The sequence below is a fragment of the Halyomorpha halys genome, unplaced genomic scaffold, assembly GCF_000696795.3.
Source record: "Halyomorpha halys isolate HHAL.00 unplaced genomic scaffold, Hhal_1.1 Scaffold176.1, whole genome shotgun sequence".
Classification (NCBI taxonomy): Eukaryota; Metazoa; Arthropoda; class Insecta; order Hemiptera; family Pentatomidae; genus Halyomorpha; species Halyomorpha halys.
In genome coordinates this window covers 1,203,166-1,225,475 of record NW_027106234.1, presented here as the reverse complement: position 1 = coordinate 1,225,475, position 22,310 = coordinate 1,203,166, and the positions used below count along the sequence as shown (strand labels likewise).

At 30.0% G+C, this 22,310-nt stretch overlaps 1 protein-coding gene across 1 annotated transcript in view; it reads left to right on the top strand.

The window, feature by feature from the left end:
• The window catches only part of InR (Insulin-like receptor), a 90,208-nt gene extending 70,267 nt beyond the window's left edge, over positions 1-19,941 (top strand). Inside the window, exons 15-24 of the mRNA XM_014418029.3 lie at positions 94-200; positions 1,296-1,478; positions 1,571-1,722; positions 4,058-4,219; positions 10,875-11,037; positions 12,108-12,312; positions 12,390-12,552; positions 12,644-12,818; positions 13,753-13,889; positions 16,432-19,941. Of these exons, the coding sequence (XP_014273515.1) occupies positions 94-200; positions 1,296-1,478; positions 1,571-1,722; positions 4,058-4,219; positions 10,875-11,037; positions 12,108-12,312; positions 12,390-12,552; positions 12,644-12,818; positions 13,753-13,889; positions 16,432-16,833 (1,849 nt within the window). The 3' untranslated portion in view covers positions 16,834-19,941. The remainder of the gene's footprint in view (positions 1-93; positions 201-1,295; positions 1,479-1,570; positions 1,723-4,057; positions 4,220-10,874; positions 11,038-12,107; positions 12,313-12,389; positions 12,553-12,643; positions 12,819-13,752; positions 13,890-16,431) is intronic.
• The last annotated feature ends 2,369 nt before the right edge of the window (positions 19,942-22,310 follow it).

Below are 22,310 nucleotides of genomic sequence, written 5' to 3'. Positions count from 1 at the left end.
AAGAATATTAAATATATTTTTAAAAAATGAATGGTTCAGTTTATTCATTTTATAATGATGTTTTATTTAACTTTTTTTTTGTGTGTGTGGTAGGTATAACAATCGAGAAAAACGAGACATATCCAGCCAAGTCATGGAAAAAAGCAAGTCTGTTTTACCTAATCAAAAGGAGGATACAGAATCACATTCCTTTATCAATGGTATTTATGTTTTTTCTTATCACAATTGAAACATCCTTTTTTATTTCTCTCAGCAGTTGTTTCCCAATGAAACAAATGCTGAGAGAAATAACCATGAGGTTTACAGGGGTGTCTCTGGGGATCTCGAAGTAAAATTAAAACGATTAATTATTTGCTATGTTTGTTTTATCCATGGGGTCCCCAGGGATGCCTCTGTCACTCGATTTTATGAAGAGTTGAAGTAGCTTTACCCCTCCCTCTGTCGTAAATATTTTCTTGCTGATATCCTTCAATTTAAATCCTCAGTGTATTTGTGCACTACCCTCTCGCGGCCTTCAGACTTACACGTAGCTGCCCATCGAACTCCAGCCTTTAATAAATTTTTCCTCATCCATTCCTGTTTTGTTTTCCTTTTATTTCATTTATTGGATTATTCCTTAAGATTATGATTAGTTAGATGATTTTTTATTTATTTTTTTTTATTATTATTTTTTGATAATAATAAAAAAATATACTGTTGGGTTTTATATTTTCTGTTTCAGATTTTCGTTTATTCTTGTAAATATGTATATTTGCAACAATTGTAGCCTTTCATTTATTATTTTTAGTTTAATTGTATTTGATTTTGTATCATTTTTTTTTTTATTTACTATCAGAAGTTGGTCACCTTATGTTTCATAATATGACATATAGTTTTATTTTTTTTTGTTATACTTTTATTTTCTATATTCTGTTAATTATAGTTGTTCATTTTTATCTTTTCAAATACATTATTTTCATTATATTTTGATATTTTAAAATTTCATTTTTATTTTATATTTTACTCTAAGCTTTAAAGCCTTATTTTGACGCCTGTAATATTATTATTCTAAAGGGTTAAATCCCAGAATAAATAAAGAATATTATTATTTTATGTCAATACTAAGCTGTCAATAATTTTTTTTTAGTCATATAAATTTGTAAAATAGCTTAGGGTATTTATCAGAATTATACATTCTCCTAACAATTTATACTTATAGTTTTGGGATTATCGGAAATCAATGAAATCAATTATCATTTTATCATTATTTTTTTTTTATGGTGAAAATTGTGTGTAATATTGATAAAACTTTTTAGGAACACAGTTCACTAGAAATGTTGATGGAAATACTAGTACATTGCTGATGAAAAATTTGCGACATTTTGCATTATATAATATCGCAGTGCGAGCATGTCGTAAATTGGAAGAAGGAGAAAATAGTACAAAGAATAACACTTGTAGTGAAGAAGCTATTGTGACTGCCAGAACATTGCGGTTAGGTAGACATGATTTTATTTTCCTGTTTGTATATGTATATAATAATAATATTTTACTAATATTTATGTTTATTTTTTTTTTATCTTCTAATTAGCCACTGCTGATAGTATTGATAATCAGTATCCAATATGGGAGATTTCAAATAAAAGTTTAGGAGTTGTGCAGTTGAAATGGAATGAACCTAAAAATCCTAACAGTCTTATTGTTGCTTATGAAATCGAATACAAACGTTCTGATATTGAAAATGTGAGTTCCTTTATTTTTATTTATTTATTTTTGTTTTTTAATAACCATCTCATAGAGTTGTACTCATATACTCATATACTCTCTGATTATTGTTAATAATCATAATTTTTAGTAAACTGTATTATAAATTAATAAGTGAAAATTATAACTACTTTTATTAAAATCAACATACTGATTTTATGACTGTTTACAATTTATTAATAAATAGTTTTACCTAATGATTTAGTTGGCATATTTAGATAGAATCCTTCATTACATTGTATTGAATGAAGTAATTTATTTTTGTTGAAATAAATTTATTCTATTACATCTTTGGTATGTATTCTCAATTCTATCTATTTAAGGAATTCATATACTAGACTTTTAATCAAAGTTGTTTATATTTACAGTAACATTAAAAGTAATTGTTGTGGCCTGTATTAAGTTCAATAGTGTGGGCAGTTAAATAGTGGGGGTCAATATGTGATAGGTAGTATTTCAAGTCCAGTCTAAGAATTTATTGTTGTGTCCCATAAGTTTTTTCCTCACAATGTTATATATGACCCCGAGGTGTCATACAAACAGGCTATGTTTGTAAACATGCAGGCTTATCTATTATCCATTTATGACATTGACTTAAGTCGTCTCATAGCTCTTTAAAAGTGTGCCTCATTGGTGGCAATGTCTCTTTTATAATCTTATTCTATGCTATGTAATATGGGTAGCCAAAAGAAGCATTTGCGGCTTGTTGTGCTTCATTGTTTTAAAGAAAAAAACAGTAGTGAAAATGACACTGCTGATGAAATTTGTACTGTTTATGGGAATGGTACTACAACTATTAGAACCAGCTGCAGTAGATTTAAAAAATTTAGAGCTGACAATTTTGACTGAAAGATAAATACCACAGAGGCTATCCAACAACGACATATACATAATATATATGTATACGGATAAAGAGTATGATCCCTGAAAATCTGCAATATAGTGTGCGTGAGGTAGTGGATACCACTAACTTTCCCAGGACAATGGTACATAATCATTTAATGAAGATGGGATATGCGAAACGATATGAAGTTTACCCTATAAACTGCGTCTCTATGTGCGATTTGCTTCTTCAGCAAAATGAAAAAATTCCTCTTTTAAAGAGAGGTCTAAGGAAAATCGACCTTCACCTGTTGTGAAGCCAGGACTTCTGAAGAAAGTTCTTTTGTGCATTTGGTGGGACTGGAAAGGTGTAATGTACTACGAGCTCTTTCCACTAGGTGAAACAATCAATTCTGCAAAATATTGCAATCAACTCGATAAACTGAAAGCCAACATAGCCGAATAATGGCTAGAATTGGTAAAACGATGAGGTGTCGCTTTTCATCACTACTACGCAAGGCCATAGAACATGTTGTGTTGGTTTTAAAGTTAGACAGAAACTCTTACAGTTTGATTGGGACATTCTACCTCATACTCTGTACTCCCAAGACCTTGCCCCATCTGATTAGTATTTGTTCCTCTAGTTAAAAAAAATTTTCTCCTTGATAAATGTCACAAATCTGAAAGTAAAATAAATACACACCTCGATGAACATTTTGTAATTGTATGTAAGTCTCAATAATTTTGGAAAGAGGGCATAATGAGGCTATCTGAGAGGTGGAAGAAAGTAATAGAGCACAGTGGTTCATATATAACACTGTAAATCAACCTTAAACAACAAATATCGTCTATTAATTTTACAAAAAAACCAAGAAACTTATGGAACACCCTAATAGATACCAAAGAGTAATAGATTCCCTGAATATGATATAGATACCATCACTTAGCAGTGAGGTTGGTTTAGATGAAAAATCTAAGAAACATTAATTTTAATTATTATTTATATTATTAATAATATTTAGTGAATTTTATTTATTTTTTTTTTTTAATGAACAAATAATGAAGCAGAAATAATATTTTTATAAAGTGTGAATTGTGATGTTATTATACTTTTTGTGCTCTTTTCTGGAATGATCAGAAAAATAAACTTGCTTATGACATTCTACTAAGAAGTGTGGATGGGGCTTCAATTTATATTTTGTTTTAATATGCAAAGATTCCTCCTTAAATTTTTCTTTGAGGCAATCTAACTTAGTGCTGTCAAAATATAAAAATTTAACTTAAAAAGTACTTTTATTCATCAATATGACACTACAACCATAAAATTAAATGTTTTTATTGTGTGATCATCTTAAAAATGTTACTGGGGTTAGGTATTATGCATTAAGAATCTTTCATTTTATAAAGAAATTATAAATTTGTACTCTAAATATATTTTAAGTTAGTTGGTACTGTTATTTGTTTAACTAAAAATAGTAAATATTTATTACAGTATAAACCTACAGTTGAATGTATTACTAGAAAACATTTTGTTGAGTCTGAAAATACTTACTATCTAAGAAATCTAGGACCAGGAAATTATAGTTTACGCTTACGAGCAACATCTTTATCTGGAAATGGCTATTATACTCCTTACAAGTATTTTGTGATTGAGGTATTGTATTTGCTTATTACTTAATTTAACTACTAATTACCAATAAATTATCAAATACATTTTGTAGTATTACTAAAAAAAGTTTAACTTACATCTTTGGTTGTTTAAATGATCTCTAACCATTTCTTTTGTAAAAAGAATTAAGTAATTGTACCATGTAATTTTTGCCTAATTGACAGTGTGTAAGTTGCTCAATACTCTTTTTATATTATATTGAGGAGTTTGATATAATGGTTATAGTATGTTTAAGTAATATTATTAAAATCATTCTGTATATGATTTATCTTTATGGTCTCATGGGATATTTTATTTCCTGGTCTTGGGCAAATTTGATGAGGCTCTGTCCTTCATGGTTTTGCTTGTATTTTCTGTTCTTCCTGGTACCATTATATTCCACCATTTATAATATATCTTCTTAAATTATTAGAACCCATTCTCACCCATATGAGGCTCTAGTTTATAATATAAAAATTCTGGCTTTCTGTACCATTGAGTTTGAATAGCATTTTCAAATCCTTGGACTTATAAAATTTCATTCATTATTGTTCATTTCAACCCTTTTGTTCCTGTTAGATATCCTCTATTCATCCATGCAATATCAACCATTGATCTATCTATCTATCTGTATGTATATGTATGTATATATATATATATATATATATATATATATATATATACACACACACACATACACACATACATACATACATACGTACATATACACACATACATACATACATATACACATACATTAGATTATATATGGTATTTACAGATACATACATATATGCATAGGGTGTTTTTTTACCAGCCTTTTTTTCTATTCTACCAGCCTCACCTTCCTATCATAGTCCCTTGTTTCGAAATGATTTTTTTTTTTTTTTTATTATTGTCACTTTTTTTTTTTAAGCTACGACATTTCCTTTATGGTAGCAACCAATTTGTAGGAAAGTATTGCTTTGCGATCGTAGCAGTAAAAATAAAAATGCAAGTAAGGCCCAAGACCGCGCACAATGTACTATGGAAATATATCCCACGTTTCTTGACGTGGTTTTCATAGGGTGGGTTCGTGACTCCTACACCTATTTTCGTGAGTGCCACTTATTGGCTAACGGACCTCTCAAATTCCCGGGTGAAGCAGTGAGTGAGCATTGTTTAATTATATACTTAAAAAAATCCTCGGTAGGACCAGGGCTCAAACTCACAACCTTTAGGTTGGTAGACAGGCACGTTACCATGCTGTTACCATTGCCCCCCAAGTAAAAATGAATAAGTTCTGGAAATACTTGGTAGACTTTTATGCAATGAATTTTCGTAGTATAGTGTAGGATCACAATTTTATAAAAGTTGCTTCATTTCATCAGCTTTCCGATTGTAGGGCATATAATTTATATATATATTTATTAGTTAAGCTTTGTCTCAAGCAGAACTTTAAAAAAAAAAGGGAAAAGGACCGTGAAATAACTCACACAAGATCAGCTTAAAGACTACTTTATTTCTCCTTTTAATCCCGAAACCAAAATGTCAAAAAAGAGAAGAAGGAATAAGATCTAACACACTTGAACTGCTGTAAAACTGACTTCATTGTATTCGGTACATCTCTTATATACATTCGATCAGCTGATCCCCTCAGTCAGCTGACATCGAAATAACTGCTGACTCATATTGTAACTCCCCCCCCACCAGTTTACGAACAATCCTAGTAAACTAATACTATATAATATGATAACATAGAAAACAAAAACAATAAAGAAAAACTATTTACAATAAATTAAAAAAAATATATATATATACATATTGAAAAAGCTCACAAGTTCCCTTAAATAAATGCTAAATACATAATTTAAACCTAAGAATAAAATTTTAAAAAAAAATTCATGCAGTAAATGAACAAGCTAGAACAAGATAGAAAATATTCTCAAAAATCAGAAACAGAATGAAAAATACAATATTTACAAAAATCAATAACGACCTTAAAACACAAAAAAAAACAAACAATAAATAACTAAATTTTCTGTAATCTAATCTAGCATCGGAACACTTCAGTTTTTATATTGTAATTGCCGGAAGTTTTACTTCTTCAATATGGACAGTTCTCCTCTTTTTGGGTTCTCTAATATTTTCTATTGTTAGAATATTGTGTTCCCTTATAATTATCACCCTGAATGGACCCTCGCATCGCTGTATCTCTTTACCCCTGTTAGACCCCAACTTTTTATATACAATCATCCCGATTTTGATTCCTCCCATCCTATCTTTGACCTTTAAATTCTCCTGAGTTACCCTCCTGGATTTTTCCTTTTCTATTCTTTCCTGGGCCTTTTGCCATAACTTACTTCGAGCAACATGGTTGCTGTGTATTTCCTCTCCGTCTGCTGCCGTGCTCTTGTAGTTCCTCCCACCTGTGTCCTCGAAGCTCAAAGAGGATCTCAAATGGTGAAAACCCCGTAACTGTATGTATGGAATAATTGTATACTGCAATCGCCTTAGGCATTGCCATGTCCGGTTCTAGACCCTGGTCAATCTGATATAGTGGAAGATGGTCACTCAATGTGCCATGAAGCCGCTCTATTCCTCCTCTACTCTTGGGGTGCCCTGGTGTGTTGAGATGCCATATTAGATCAAGGTCCATCATTTCTGTTCAAATCACGGCATTGTCAAAGTCTCTTCCTGAATCTGATAAGATGCACTCCGGAACTCCGTAAAATTGAAACCACATTCGAAGAGCTGCCAGCACTGCTTCTGACGACTTTTCCTGCACCTGGTGCGGCATTGCCACCTTACTGAAGAGATCGATTATGCTGATCCATTTAAATCCTCTCCATGTGAAAGTGTCGACCTGTAGATCGTTGAGCGGTGCATCTGCGGTAGGTGTCTCCTCTTGTCTGCCTTTTGGTGGATGTCTGTCATACTTTGTGCATAGACAAACTTCGCAGTTTCCTAAAACTTCAGTGATCGTCTTCATCCCCCACAAAAAGTACCTTCTCTTCAATGCTTATAGGGTCTCCGAGATTTCTCGGTGATTTGTTTTGCCCTGATGATATGCTACAGTCACCTCTCTCTGGCGCTCGTCTTCCTGAAGAGTTTCCACCATCAGCTTGCATCGGGCGAATGTCCTGTCCATTCATATGTGTTCATCATGCCATAGCTGCTTGATCTCCCAAACGGCTTCATTCCCAACGTACAGATGGCACTTTTCTCCAGGCTTGGAAGCATTATTCAACATTTTACAGATCTGGTAATTTTTCACGCCTGGCTACGACCAAATCGTTGTGATAAAGCTCCTCCCATACTTTTTATACTCAACTTTGACTGATCCAGTGGTTCTTGTCTTCCATATAATCTGCCGCCTCTTATCGTTAATGATGTCCTCAAGTTCCTCCATATCTATTGGTCTTCCTTCCTCTGAGCTCTCGTTAGACGAAGATTCTTCCCTATCGTCTTCCTCCACCACATTCTGTTCTTCCTCCTGTCCCTGTGTACACTCCTGCAGGAATTGCTCGGACGGTTCATCCGTACTTTCTTTTCTTTTCTTTTTTTTTTTTTTTTTTTATTCTTCTGCTGCATTTACTATTATTGCTCGAGATAACCAATCAGCTACCACATTTTCTTTTCCAGGCTTATATGTGATTTCCATATTGTACTGTCCCAATAACTCCTTCCAACGCGTAATCCTGGCCAAAGACTCCTTCAACTTTCCCTGGCGTTTTAAACTTTGAAGCTCTTCTCGGATGTGGTGACGTAGCACTTGCGGGTATCTCCTCTCTTTAACATAAATCACTTTGTCTTGATGATCTCATGGACTGTTCTCCCGGTCGTCCTGAGCTTGTCCCCTTCTTTGAACAAGATATCTTCTTATGTCAAAAAAGAGAAGAAGGAATAAGATCTAACACGCTTGAACTGCTGTAAAATACTGACTTTATTGTATTCGGTACATCTCTTATATACATTCGATCAGCTGATTCCCTCAGTCAGCTGATATCGAAATAACAGCTGACTCATACTGTAACTTATATATATATATATATATATATATATATATATACATGCTTATACATTCTTTATAAATATTTTTTAAGAATTCCAATAATATTTATGTTAAGTACTATTTCTCACTCCATCTATCCATATCTTATTTGGTACTTTTATTTATTATTCTTCTGGAATTGGGAGGACAGAAGGTGGTTGAAAATATGGGATTTGAAGATTGGAATGGTACTAGAACAACGAATGAAGGAGGGAATAGAATTTCATAGGGAAGAGGAAAGATCTGCCAAAGGCAGCAGTTCTATGGGCTGCTACATATAAGTCTGAAGGCCTTGAGCGGGTATCGTAAGAATGTATTGAGTATTTAAATTGAAGGATATCTGAGATGTATGATTGATGGTATTGGATAACTTGGTAGAAGGATGCAAAGAAATATTTATGACAGAAGGAGTGGTAAAGCCTCTTCTACTCTTCATAAAAACGGATGACAGAGGTGTCCCTGGCCCTGGGGACCCTGAAGATGAAGCATACAAAGCAATTAATCAGCCGTTATCAAGATCCCCAGAGACACCCCCATAAACTGCTCAACAATAGTCAAAGTGGGGGAATATTAAGGAAGTAACCAAGAGCCTATGAGTTTCAAAAGTAAGTAGGTAACAAAGGTAATTTAAACACTTTAGGGGGGAGAAGGTGCAACAGAAAATATTGGAGACGTTGTTTTTCCAGGAGAGACTTTGGTCAATGGTGACACCAAGGTTTTTGAGGGATGTATGGAATTTTATTGAACTATTGTTTAGGAACAAAGTTGGGGATAGTGATGAACCCTGAGGAACAGCACAGGTAAGGGATCGAATCATTGTTGGAAGTTTGTCTGGAACCACTAAGTACTGGGAATGATCGGAAAGGAAGATTTCGTAATTTGGTAAGAAGGATGTTATGGCCAACTGTGTCAAATGCTTTGGAAAAATCTAGAAGGATGAGGATTGTTAGGTTTTGGTTTTCAGTGGCAGTTTGGAGGTCATGGGTTATTTTAAGGAGAGCAGATTGTGTTGAATATCCTGGTCGGAAGCTGGATTGGAGGGGATTGATGAGGGAACGTTCTTCTAGGAAGTTTGGGAGTTGATTTTGAGCAAGGCATTCTAGGGGTTTTGAAAGGTTACCGAGGAAAGAAATAGGGTGGAAATCATTAGGTGAAGAAGGATGTGGGATTTTATTTAATGGTGTAACTAAAGCGGTTTTCCAAAGAGAAAGAAGTGTGACATTTTGTTAGGAAAAATTATAGTTATGATAAAGTACGGGAATAAGGACTGGGAGGCAGGATTTAATCAGTTTAACAGGAATGTTGTCTGGTCCATAATCGCTGGTGTGGGATATCAGAATGGTGGTCAGTAGTTCATCGCAGGATACATGAGAGAAAAAAAGAAGTTTTCAGAATTAAAGGTATTATTTGGAATATCAGGAATGATTGTTGGACCAGGAGCTTGGGATATAAAATGGTTGTTGAGATCGTCTAACGTTATTGAAAAAGAGCTGAGGTTATTGGATTGTGGTTATTGGAATCTACTACATGAAAACCTAGTATTATTTTTGTTCTATTTTATCTTTCTCTTACCTAGGTTTATTTTTCTGAATGCTGTTGGATTGCTTCTGGTAACACAGTGTTATTAATTTGGAATGATTTTTATTGTTTGTCCAAATAATTTCTCACTATTTATTTTTTAAGTATTGAAGATGTTTTATAATAATGTGTTACTAAAATAATTAAGTGAAATCAAATACTATCCATTTAACAATCCATCAGTTTGATGTTTTACACTCATTTATTGTTATTTAAGTTAGTTCATTTGGCTAAAAATGTAATGGATCTACATACAGATAAAGTTAGTTTTTTTTGTTGTTTTTTTTTCATATGCCAAAGGAGGCATTTCTGCCTTTTTTTTTCGAGCAGCCCAGTATAGTTTAGCTTTCCTGAAGTAACTCCTGTCTGTAATCAAGCCCGCCGTTGCCGCACATGCAAATATGTGATCGATAGAGTAAACAGATTACTGAATGGGCAATTGTTTAAAGATTAATTCCACTTTATTTACTACCCCTCTGTTATAACCACCTTTACCCCTTGAAAAAATAAATAAAACAGTAAAGTTATTGGATAAGCATTAACATTGTGTTTGCAGTAGTAATCTACTTTAGGTGCATTATGGCAGAAAAAAAAATAGGTATGAGATAATAAATCTAAAACAAAAATAATGCTAGGTACTCATATTTTAGGAATCTAGTGTTGTTGTTTTTTTTGTCTCTCAATGTTAATATCTTTTGAACTAACTTTACAAAGTTGGGTTTACTATTGGAAAGCTGATGAAATTAAAGCTGTTTTTATAAAATCCTTGAGACTGTCTGTCAAAAATTCATTGTTTGAGATTTTATCGAGTATTTCCTAAAATTATCCTTTTTTACTTTTACTTTTGTTGCTACAATTGCCTCCAATTACAAATTGGATACTATCTTATAGGAAAGAGAGATTCTAAAAACGGTGATAATGAAAGTTAAGAAATCGTCAGTAACAGTAGATAAATATGAATTTTTAAGATAACAAAATTCCAAGTTTTCTTGGAAGACCTTGTATTTATTGTTGAAAATCCTTTTTAAATTCATTATTAATTATTTTCAGGAAGAATATACCTTCACCTCACAGTTGTTATATATTCTGATCATTCTATTTCTGGTGGCTCTATCATTTTTAATAGTTGCTGCTTTTTTTCTTAGAAGACAATATAGTCAACTGCCCAGTAGAAAACTTATTGCTTCTGTTAATCCTGAATATGTTCCAACAGGTACTTATTTTTGAGTAATTATATGCCTAATTTATTTTTTATGCCAACTATTTTCATAAATTATCACAATTTTTACCTTGCTTTAGTTTAATTTTACTCAATTTTTATTTATTAAGTTTAAAAAAAAAAGCTTGGTGTTTCCATTTTTTGAAATGTTTGGATTAGAGGTTCAGTATAAGTCGAATAGTCAATATTGAATTAAAATAAAAAAATTAACCTTTTGAAATAAATTGATTCATTAAACTTTAAATTAAAAAGTATGAATTGTTTTGTAAAAGTATTGCATACTGTTTGATGTAACCTGTTACATACCAAAACTGGGTAGGCAAGAATTGATGCAGATTGCTTGTCACTATCAGTATAGTTTGAAGTTCTGGTTATATTAGCCCCTATAATGATAAGGAAAATGATTATCATTCTGCTAATATAGAATTACTTTGTATAACCACAAGAATTTTGTAGTTGTACTCACTTATTTTTGTACAGTGAACAGTGGTTTTATGTCCCTGATAATCTATGTTGTATCCAAGTATAATGGAATGAATAAAATGATAATATAAATGATGAAACACAATCAAAGATAGACATTAATGACCTATTTGGAGGGAGGGGAAGAGGTATTTACCAAAATATATAAATAGATGGCTTAATAGGTTGGATTATGTTAGGAACAAATCAAAATATCTTAAATAGGAGCCTAAAAGCCCTACCAATCAGGGATTTTTGACGTGTTGTGAATCGTTAACTCATATTTGATTGTTGTATTTTTTATTCAATTACTTTATAATAATTGTAATAATATATTTACAAGCAATATTATTGTTTATGGTTATTTAACATATGAACATTATTTTAATAGAAAAAGTATTAATTATTTTTATATTCATCCATGTGAGACATATATTTTTTTAAACCAATTATTTTATTAAAATAAATTGTAATTAACATATGAATATTAATGGTCCAATGATTAATTTAAATCAATGAATATTATACTTAATTTTTGGAAATACTAAATATTGGCTTCATGAACATTTTGAATTTAAAGATTACTTCCTTTTTTCATACAGTTTATGAACCAGATGATTGGGAAGTTTCTAGAAGCCGTGTTGAACTACTTGGAGAAATTGGTCAAGGTTCTTTTGGTATGGTGTATGAAGGAAGATTGTATAGCTCTGAAGGTTCTTCTGAGCAGCTTTGTGCTGTAAAAACTGTCAATGTGCAAGCTGCTGATAGAGAAAGGATTGAATTTTTGAATGAAGCCTCGGTTATGAAGTATTTTTCTTTTTTAACAAACTACATTTTTTGTTGTTTAAAGCAATATTTTTCATACTGAGCATTCTGTCTTTCAGGGCTTTTAATACACATCATGTTGTCAAATTATTGGGTGTGGTTTCTCAGGGGCAACCTACTCTTGTCATAATGGAGTTAATGAAACGAGGAGATCTTAAGTCTTATCTTCGTTCTCATCGCCCTGATTCAGGAAATTCAAATGTAGTACCCCCATCTTTAAAGGTTATTCTTTTTTATTATTATTTTTTTACTTCCAATCTTCAGGTCCATGGTATTTCAAGTACAAAATTACTTAAACAAATTTCACTTATAGAGGATATTGCGAATGGCTGCAGAGATTGCTGATGGTATGGCTTATCTTGCTGCTAAAAAGTTTGTTCACCGTGATTTAGCTGCTAGAAATTGTATGGTGGCTGAAGATTTAACTGTAAAAATTGGAGATTTTGGAATGACCAGAGATATTTATGAAACAGAGTATTATCGTAAAGGTACTTTTGTTTATTTAATTTTTCTTCTAATTTGTTATTTTTATGTGTTAATTTTATTTCTAATAATATATATAGCAAATATTCTCTCCCACCATCAGTTGTTATCATACAATAAAAAAGAATATGGAAATCTAAGTCGAATTGTGCTGAAATAGCACTTTCATTGTGATTATTATTCTATAAAAAAAAGTAAGGATTTGGATTTTGACCGTGGTTTAAAATTCTGGAGTCTTATTATTGGCTAAAATTTAAATGGGGTAATCATGCTTTTTTTTTGGAAAATTATTTTTCTTGTTATCGGCATTGACAACACAGACACCTGAATGTGAATAATTTTAATATGTTTTCTAGTTATACCTTTTTCTCATAATAAAATAAGTGATCTATCATTTTTTAATTTTTAAAATAAACTATCGGCGTAATTTGTAGAACAACATTATCAAAAATTAAGTCATTCTAATTGTAAACAAAGACTTTCAGTTAAAAAAAAAAAAATGCTGTAGGAAAAGCTGTATCTCGGGCACTATTAAATGTAAACTTAACTATTAACTTTAAATTGAAATATAAATAATTAAATACTAGAAAAATGATCTGTTTTCTGATTACTCTCGGGGATCATCTTTATGTCATCAGCGTTACCTGCGACACAACTTGGGCTGCCATCCAAATCATTTTTCAAAGTACGTTCTCTATTGTTATCAAATACAGAAGTACTAGTACAGTATAGAGTGCAATAAACAATCAAATGTTTCCTGTATTCCTAGGTTTGAGTAAATTTCTACTTGTTATTGCTGTATTATTAATTAATTATTACTGTTTGATATTAAAAGAAACTGTTGTATTCAAATGATTCATTACATTTTTGTAATTTGTAAGTTTGCATTTATTTTTAAATATGATTCTTTATTAATTTTTATCCTATTTCACTGTTAAGGTTCCAAGGGTCTGCTTCCTGTTAGGTGGATGGCACCAGAAAGTTTAAAGGATGGAATTTTTACATCTTATTCTGATGCATGGAGTTATGGAGTAGTATTGTATGAAATGGCAACACTTGCATCTCAGCCTTACCAGGTGATTATTTAGTCAATATTATTTTTCTGTGTTCTAATTATTTTTTATTTATGATTAGAATTATTCCTGGTAAATTCATTTGAAATATTTCTCCATTTTTCTCTTATAATTTTTTCCTATTTGTGTTCTTTAAATTAGACCTTTTTAAAAGTGTGTTTTTCATTTTAACTCCATACCTATTTCTTTCTCAGACACAATCCATGTTAATTTCCCATTTGCATCATACCATATTAAATTAAAATTCACCACATTCCATGAGAAACTCTCATCATCCTAATCCCCTAGCACAATCCCTATTTAGCATTACCCATTACCCATCCATACAATCCTGAAAATGGCCAGATTCTCCACTCAAGTCTTGAGTGTCAATGACTAGTGATGCGGTTGAGAGAGAAGGACTAGGATCTCCGGAGTCTTGCTTTTCCCATCATAAGTGGGGGAAGAGCTCGGTTCGGTATTCAACAGGCTGAATGTAAATAGGAATGATTGTGTTCAAGAGGTTCTTTTACTTTAAGGTTAATTTTTTTATTTATGATTATTTTCTTATTATTAATCATCATGAGAGATAGTTGACCGTGGATGAATTATACGAGAAGAAGATGGTTGGGTGCGGTAAAAATAAAACAAAAAAGTTGAAGTAACTTATTTAATCGTGTCAACGTTTCGGCCAGAATTTCTAGCCTTCATCAGGACTAAGAACAGAACAAGAAAACAACCAGTGAATACAAAAAATAAAATATAAACAGAGTCATAAAGTGATGAGAGAAGTGGAAAATAAAATGTGTACATAGGTAATTGTATAAGTATGTAAAATAACATAAATATGGAAATAAAATAAAAATGAAGTTATATAATACAAAGAAATATGAATGTATTAGTTTATTAATAATTTAATAATTAAAATTATGGAAATAAAAATATAATTGAGAGAAAGAAAATATATGTAACAAATGAAATATGTAACCATATTATTAGATAAAGAGGCAAAAAATAAGTAAAGTTTAACAAAAGTAATGAATAGAAAAAAAAATTATTTGAAAACAACAATAATAATATATGGTGAGCATAACTAATAACATGGGTAAGGAAAATTGTGAAAAGAATAGAAAAGAAGAAGGTTAGAAAGGCCTGATGAAGGATAGAAATTCTGGCCGAAACGTTGGCATGATTAAATAAGTTAACTTATTTGTGTTATGTTTTCCTTATATTTCTTATTTCCTTATTATTTAACATGTATATTTGTAAATATGGGGAGAACATAGTTGGGGCTATGGTCAATGAAGAACACAAATAAGTATAAATGTATTTATTAGTGTCTGGAATTCTGGCCGAAATATTCCAGGCCTTCTTCAGGGCTAAGGACAAAAAAAAAATAACCTCAATGAAAGACGGAATAACAGAGTAATTTGAAAATAACAAGGAATACAGATATTTAAATAGTGTTGAAAGAAAATATATAGTCCAAGTCGTATAAGAAAATATAGGCTATATTAGAATAAGTAATATTAAAAATAAGAAAGAGGAAAGAATGAGAAATCAAAGAAAGCCAAGATTTCGCCTCAGTTTGCAGGGCTTCCTTAGGGCTAAAAAAGTTACAAACTACTAAAATAATGTAATGAAGTAAGAGAATAGATAACAAAAATAAAACTAAACTAAGGTATGGCTAAAAATGATTTTCACATTTATTTAAATCATTTTTAGCCATACATTATTTTAGTTGTTAGTATCTTTTTTAGCCCTGAAGAAGCTCTGCAAAGTGGGGCGAAATGTTGGCTCATAATAAATAGTTTTATTACTATTAGAGTTATTTTGACTGCACTGGGACATCTTCCTTTTATATACTACACATGGTCAATCAACGATCTTCCAATTTTTTTTATATCACATTCCACTGAACAATTATTCAACCCTTTTTGTATTGTAACTGGATGTTATTTTATTCTTTGAAAATTTGTAAAATGGACTTTTAACATGTACTTTTAATTGTCAATTACCATTTTTTATACTTATTTTTTCAATTTGTTATTAGAAGGTACATTTTGATTTTGTATTATTTACTTTTTATTTCTTGATTTATTTATTTCTGTTCTCTGTTATTTATTTAAAAATTTGTAAATATGGGTTTTTAACATTATTCACTCTTTATTATCTATTATCATTTTTTTAAAAATTTATTATTAGAAGTTACATTTTGATTTATTTCAGTTAATTCTACTTTATCATTTTTTATTTTCTTTGTTGAATTTTTGCATTTATTATTATTGTTATTAATTATATGATTTTTAAATAAATTAAGATTTTCATAATCACTTTTAAGGAGGTATTCCTAATGTTTATTGGTAATTCATGATATATTGTTTGTTTTGTTTATTCTTCATTTTGTATTAATCAAAAGGGACAATTTTCTCAAAATTGGTTACTTCCACACTACGTATTTTATATGAATTTGCTGCAAAGCTATAGAATACAATATGTGTGAAATAATGTTGAAGAAATAGTCTATTAAAATTTATAAATTCCTTGTCTGTTTTTTTTTTTTCAGGGACTTTCAAATGATCAAGTTTTAAGATATGTGATAGATGGAGGAATCATGGAACGCCCAGAAAATTGTCCTGATAAATTGTACAGCATAATGCGACTTTGTTGGGAGCATAAACCATCTTCTCGTCCAAGTTTTATTGAATTAGTTACTTTATTGCAAAATGATGTAGGTATTGATTTCCATGCTGTTTCATTTTATCATAGTGAAGAAGGCATTGAGTACCGCTCTCAAATAACATCAGAAGACACACCACTTCGTGTTTCACGTGAAATTGAAGATTTTTCTTTAAGTGAGGATGAAGATTTTAAGGAACCACGATCTAGTACTAGTAGTAAAATTAGTAATGGAAGTACAAATCCAAATGGCTATGTTCCTCAGCAAATAGTCACTACTAAGTGCTGATATCAATGAATTTATATAAATTATTAGTTTGCCATTGAGTCATCATGTGATTATCTATAATAGGGTAATCAATACCCAGTGTATTATAAATTAACATACTGTGATTATATGGTTATATAAATACACACATACTCTGAATTTAAATGTACAATCACACACACATAATATATATATATATAGACATTCTTTCGTAAAGATTTTATTTTTCATATATTTGGCTTTTCTTTGAAGCTAAATAATAAGAATTTGCATATATTTGTATTTCTGTCTGTGTGTGAATCTAAAGTGTGTGTGTGTGTTTTACTGGTAAAGAAACACATTTTGATGATGTGTACATAGTCAAATACATTGATTAACATACATGTTCACGTGCATATACACTCCATTTACCAACACCAATTACACTGAAACACTCTTACACACAATCACAACCACACACTTACACATTCATTCATTCACTTACATAAACATATTGACAAAACTTTTCACGCAGACACTTTTGCTTTAAAACATTCTGATAGCTTTAACTGCCCTTGAAGATATATTAGTATTTTAAATATTAGAACTTTAAAAATTGTAAATTGTAATATATGTATTATAGCATAAGCATTGACATAGTGAATATATAGTTTGATACAATTTTTATATCAAAAAATTTTAAAAAATTTTTTGTTCTGATTTCTGATATGATTAGATAATTAATAATCTCATATATATTTTTTAATAGTCTTCTGTTTACTGGAAAGTATTTCTCATTTTTTTTTAAACTCAAGTACAGTTTGGCAGAATCGGATGAACAGGGTTTGATCAATCGTAATTATAAAGATACTTATGAATTACAGATCCTATCATATAGATTGTAAATGTTCTTATTTATTCTACTATGCCCTTTGATAGTTTTATAAGTATTAAATGAATGTGTGTGTGTGTGCGCGTGCATACCTGTGTGTGCATGTATGGGTGTGTGTGTGTTTGTATGTATATATATACATATACATAGTTATAACTGATACAACAGGATGTTTTTACTTCCCTTTCCCCAGTATTGATATTTAAATTATGAAAAATATTTATTTTGATATAATACTCGTTTAAACACGGAATTAGAGTGACACTGTTTTGCCTTTTTTTTTTTTAATTATTATTTTTTTATTGCTTGGTATTCATTTATTTACTAATAGTTGATAAGTTAGAGTAAGTGGCATCTATTTATTACCCCATTTCGTCTTTCTTATAATAATAGTGGGAAGGTCTAACTTTAGGCTGAGTAAAACAAAAATATTTGTTCTAATATTGTTGTTGGGTCTTTTTAGTCTTTATTTTTGAACCAATTATGACATGTCATTAAATTCTGCTGTATTAATCTTATATGTAGAATATTTTGATATCTGATATAAACTTTAATATTTTACAGTTTCAAGAAAATCATTCAATCTCAATAAATATTCCTGAATAAAGTACATATCATACTTTGTTGGCTTCCATAATCTCTTCAAAGCTTTTTTCTTTCTACAAGACAGCGTTGGAAAGTTTAATTTTCTTATGAAATGCTCTCCCAATAGATTCTAGTCAACGGTTTAATGCTTAATTTTACTAGTATTATTATTATTATTATTTTGTTGTGAGAATTAATTTAAATACAGTTTCTTTGTATTTACAGAATCATTTGTTCATTGATAAGTTTAAAAATTAAATAATTATTTAATATTGAAATGTTGATTTGTTATTTTAGTTTTATAAAATTTTGTTCAAACTATTAGATTGGACAACAAAAATTATTATTAAAAATAGAAAAATGTTTCCTTATTTCTGTTTAATCTCTCTTCTTTTTGAATTGAACTGCTCTCCGTATTCTGATATGCTGTATTGGAGTTGATAATTTATAGTATTATATAGTCCCAAATATTTTATTAAAGATTTCTATTACCATGTAATTATTTCATAATTTATTACTAAAAATATATGTATAAAAAAATAATAATAACATATTGCTCAATAATTAGCTGCTATTTTGTATTATGTACTAAGCATTTGGGATTTCTAATTTAGATAATTTTTGTTTTTCATGATTGTGCTTATAATTTTCATAAGCCATTATTAATTCTAGATGTTATAACGAAAAGTACATGTTACCAATCTTTAAATGTTGAAATTAGTATTACAGTTTGTTTTTGTCATTTTGTCTTAGATTATTATGTGCGATTCTAAATATAGCTCTTCAACAAAGTCTTGTACTTTGAATATTTTTTAATGTATTATAACACTTATGTTTCGTATTTATATATTAATTAAATGAATAAGTTGTCCAGTGATTTATAAACTCTGTATTTAAAGTTTGTAAACTGTTAGTTATATTAATTCAACTTTAACATCACATAAAATTATTTTGCAATTATTATTCAATTCTTATTCTATCCAGTAAAGTATTATTTAAGAAGGAAAGATCAATGTGTTTTATATTTTTATCATTATGGCATAGAATGTTGAATTCTATTTGGTACAAATTTTGTATTATTACATATCAAATTTTGATTTATTTTTATTGAAGAAAATGATTAATAAAAGTTGTGATCATTAATTAGATGGTGAATTTACTCATCTACATCTATGATTTTACTGTTAGTTATCATTTACTGCAAAGGTGATTTTAAAGCATATAGCAGTTTATTTTTCTAGTAACTAGTCTTTTTTTTTTTTAGATCTGAATCCTAAGTATTTTCTTTGTTGCATTATGTTTTCTACTAGCAGTTTAACGTTATAGTTCCTCTTTTTAGTTTTATTAGTACTGTTAATAACATAATGACGACTTATGTGATCACATTTCCCCATTATTATGATTATTATTTTCATGCTCTTATATCCTTTTTTGTAACAATAAAGCATAACTATTATGTACAATAGGTAATAAATTGTTGATTGTCAACTGATGCCAAATGGATTATTGTATATATGAAAGTAAAGTAATTATATTTTGTAAAAGTTCCTGTTAATTAAAAATGTACAGTTTTATTATTTACTTTGTATAATAATTAAAGTTGTATTGAGTTCTGTAAATAATGTGGTGTTCATAGAGAATGTTTTCAAATATATTTCATATTGTTGGTTTAATTTTAACTATTTTACTATCCTATAATCAGTCAACATTATATTATTTTATTCATTGGATATAATAGTAAACTAATACCATAAAACCATTTACTTAATTTTACATCAAGTCCAAAAGTCTATAGTTTTAGGTTTTGTGGGGAGTTCAGATGGGGGAGGGGGAGTTGATTTTACTTCTGAAATAGCCAAGGGGCGCAGTCTATTGGCAAAAGTATAAATATAGTTGGCACCACCTATGAAGCACTATAGGCAACTGCTACCTGATGAAACTTAAACTCGAACTTGTTGGAGCCTACCTACTTTTCAGTAAGCTCTGGCCTGCTCTCACTCAGTTACTAGCTCAAGGCAAGGAAAGATGACTGGCTAGAAGTAGTTCTGAGTGCAATAGGAGCACCTAGCCTGAAGGCCGGGCACCCCACATCAGCAGTAGCAGATCACAAACAAGTGACCTATCCCAGTATGGGATTCAAGCCGCTCACACGAAGTAAGCGCATTGCTCTCACTATTCAATAATTTTATCATGCACCAGGATTTTGTCCCCATCACTATTGACTCCATACCTCATCAATGGAATTATTTTCCCATTATCTAAATTCAATTTAACTAAACTAATAATATTATATTCTCTTTAGCTTACCCCCTATCTTCTAGTTATTATCTTTTATTTATCAATATATTTCAACTCTATTCAATTTTTTTTTTCTGCTCTACTAAACCCCTTCTGTTATAATATATAAACTCAAAATTTGATTCTGGTATGACTCCCCCATAGGAATTCAGAGAATGCCAGATCAAAACATCATTAAATCATTACCAAAATTAAAAACCAAATTATAAACTGGTATATCATTCCTTCTGCTGTGCGTTTCTCTCAACAGTATGGTGTTTTCTTGAATAGATAAGCAATTGACGATGGCATTAAAATACAATACATTACAGTACATTGGCTGTTTCTTTACTCAAATTGAATATGGTAAATATATTAATATCATTTGCTTAACTGTTGTCTTTTCTACCTGAAAAATAAGTATGAATAAAAGAATTTTCAATAAGCATGTTCTCTCTTAGGCCTTTCTCTCTCGACTTTTCTCTACATAATGCCTCGTGCTCTTGTAATTTGGTCTTAACATTATCTTTTCTGGGCAGTCTTTGTTTTTTGAGCAATGTCATCATTGTGTTTCAGAAACCTAACTATTCAATTGTTATTCATTTTAAAACCATCATATCGTATTTTATAAACAAATTGTTTTTGTTCTTATTATGATGTTATAGATTACTGCATTCCATTTAAACCTAGCAGATAATAATGTATAAACTTAGATTATCATTTGTATTTTACAAATTTTTAAAAGGTTTTTGGAAAATAAAATGTTGGCACAAAATATAAACATGCTCATTTTACGGTAACATATGTGCTTATTTCTATCTAATTATATGTTTTGAAAAACTGAAACAAAAATGTTTACCAGCATCTACTAGTGGCCACTTACTCATTTGGTGTACCAGTTGCTTCATCTATTAAGTATTGGTTTTAGATAATGAACTTTCTGTTCTATGAAGCATAATCATACATTTCTTATTTTCTAGAGCATTAATTTTTTGTGAAAGTTCTTATACATATACAATTTTTTTATTGAACTAGTTCTCGTTAAGGAAACAGCTTGGATTAATTTGTTTATAATCTGCCTAGTATTTATTTTATTACTTGCTCTTTTACTAATAATGCTTAAGTTTTCTTAGTGTCAACCACTTTTAAGATCCTAGTTTTAAATCTGATGTTTTAAACTTTAAAATAGCAGATTATCCTAAATTAGTCATAATATTTTTGTATCCAATCATGTTGCTTATATTCTGAATTTTATTGGCCTAATGATTCTGAATTTTATTGAAATTGTTCATCTTCATATTTTTTTCTTACTTACGAATAGTTAATATTTTGGAATGAGCTGTTATTAATGGTAAATTTGCTTATCGATGATCAATCTTCAAATGATAAAATATAAAAATAAATCTTAAAGGATATATATTTTGAAAAGATTAATAATTCAATATATAGGACTTAATAATATTTTATGACTTCAAGATTACTATTTTAATTATAAGAACAGTCAATAATATAAATGAAAGAATACATTTTAACAAATATTTACTTATGTCAAAGTACATATGCATCTTGTAATTCTTATTTATTCTAGTTTCACTCAATAGTGAAGCTAATATAGACTAAAACCAATTTGTAATTCTAAACTCATCCATCAGAATGTGATACTAGTAAATCTAGTTTTGTATAATTAGTTGCTTAAAAATTGTTTCACTAGCAGAAGAGCTTATCATCTTAGCATCATATAGTTTATCTGTTTATTTGAATCAGT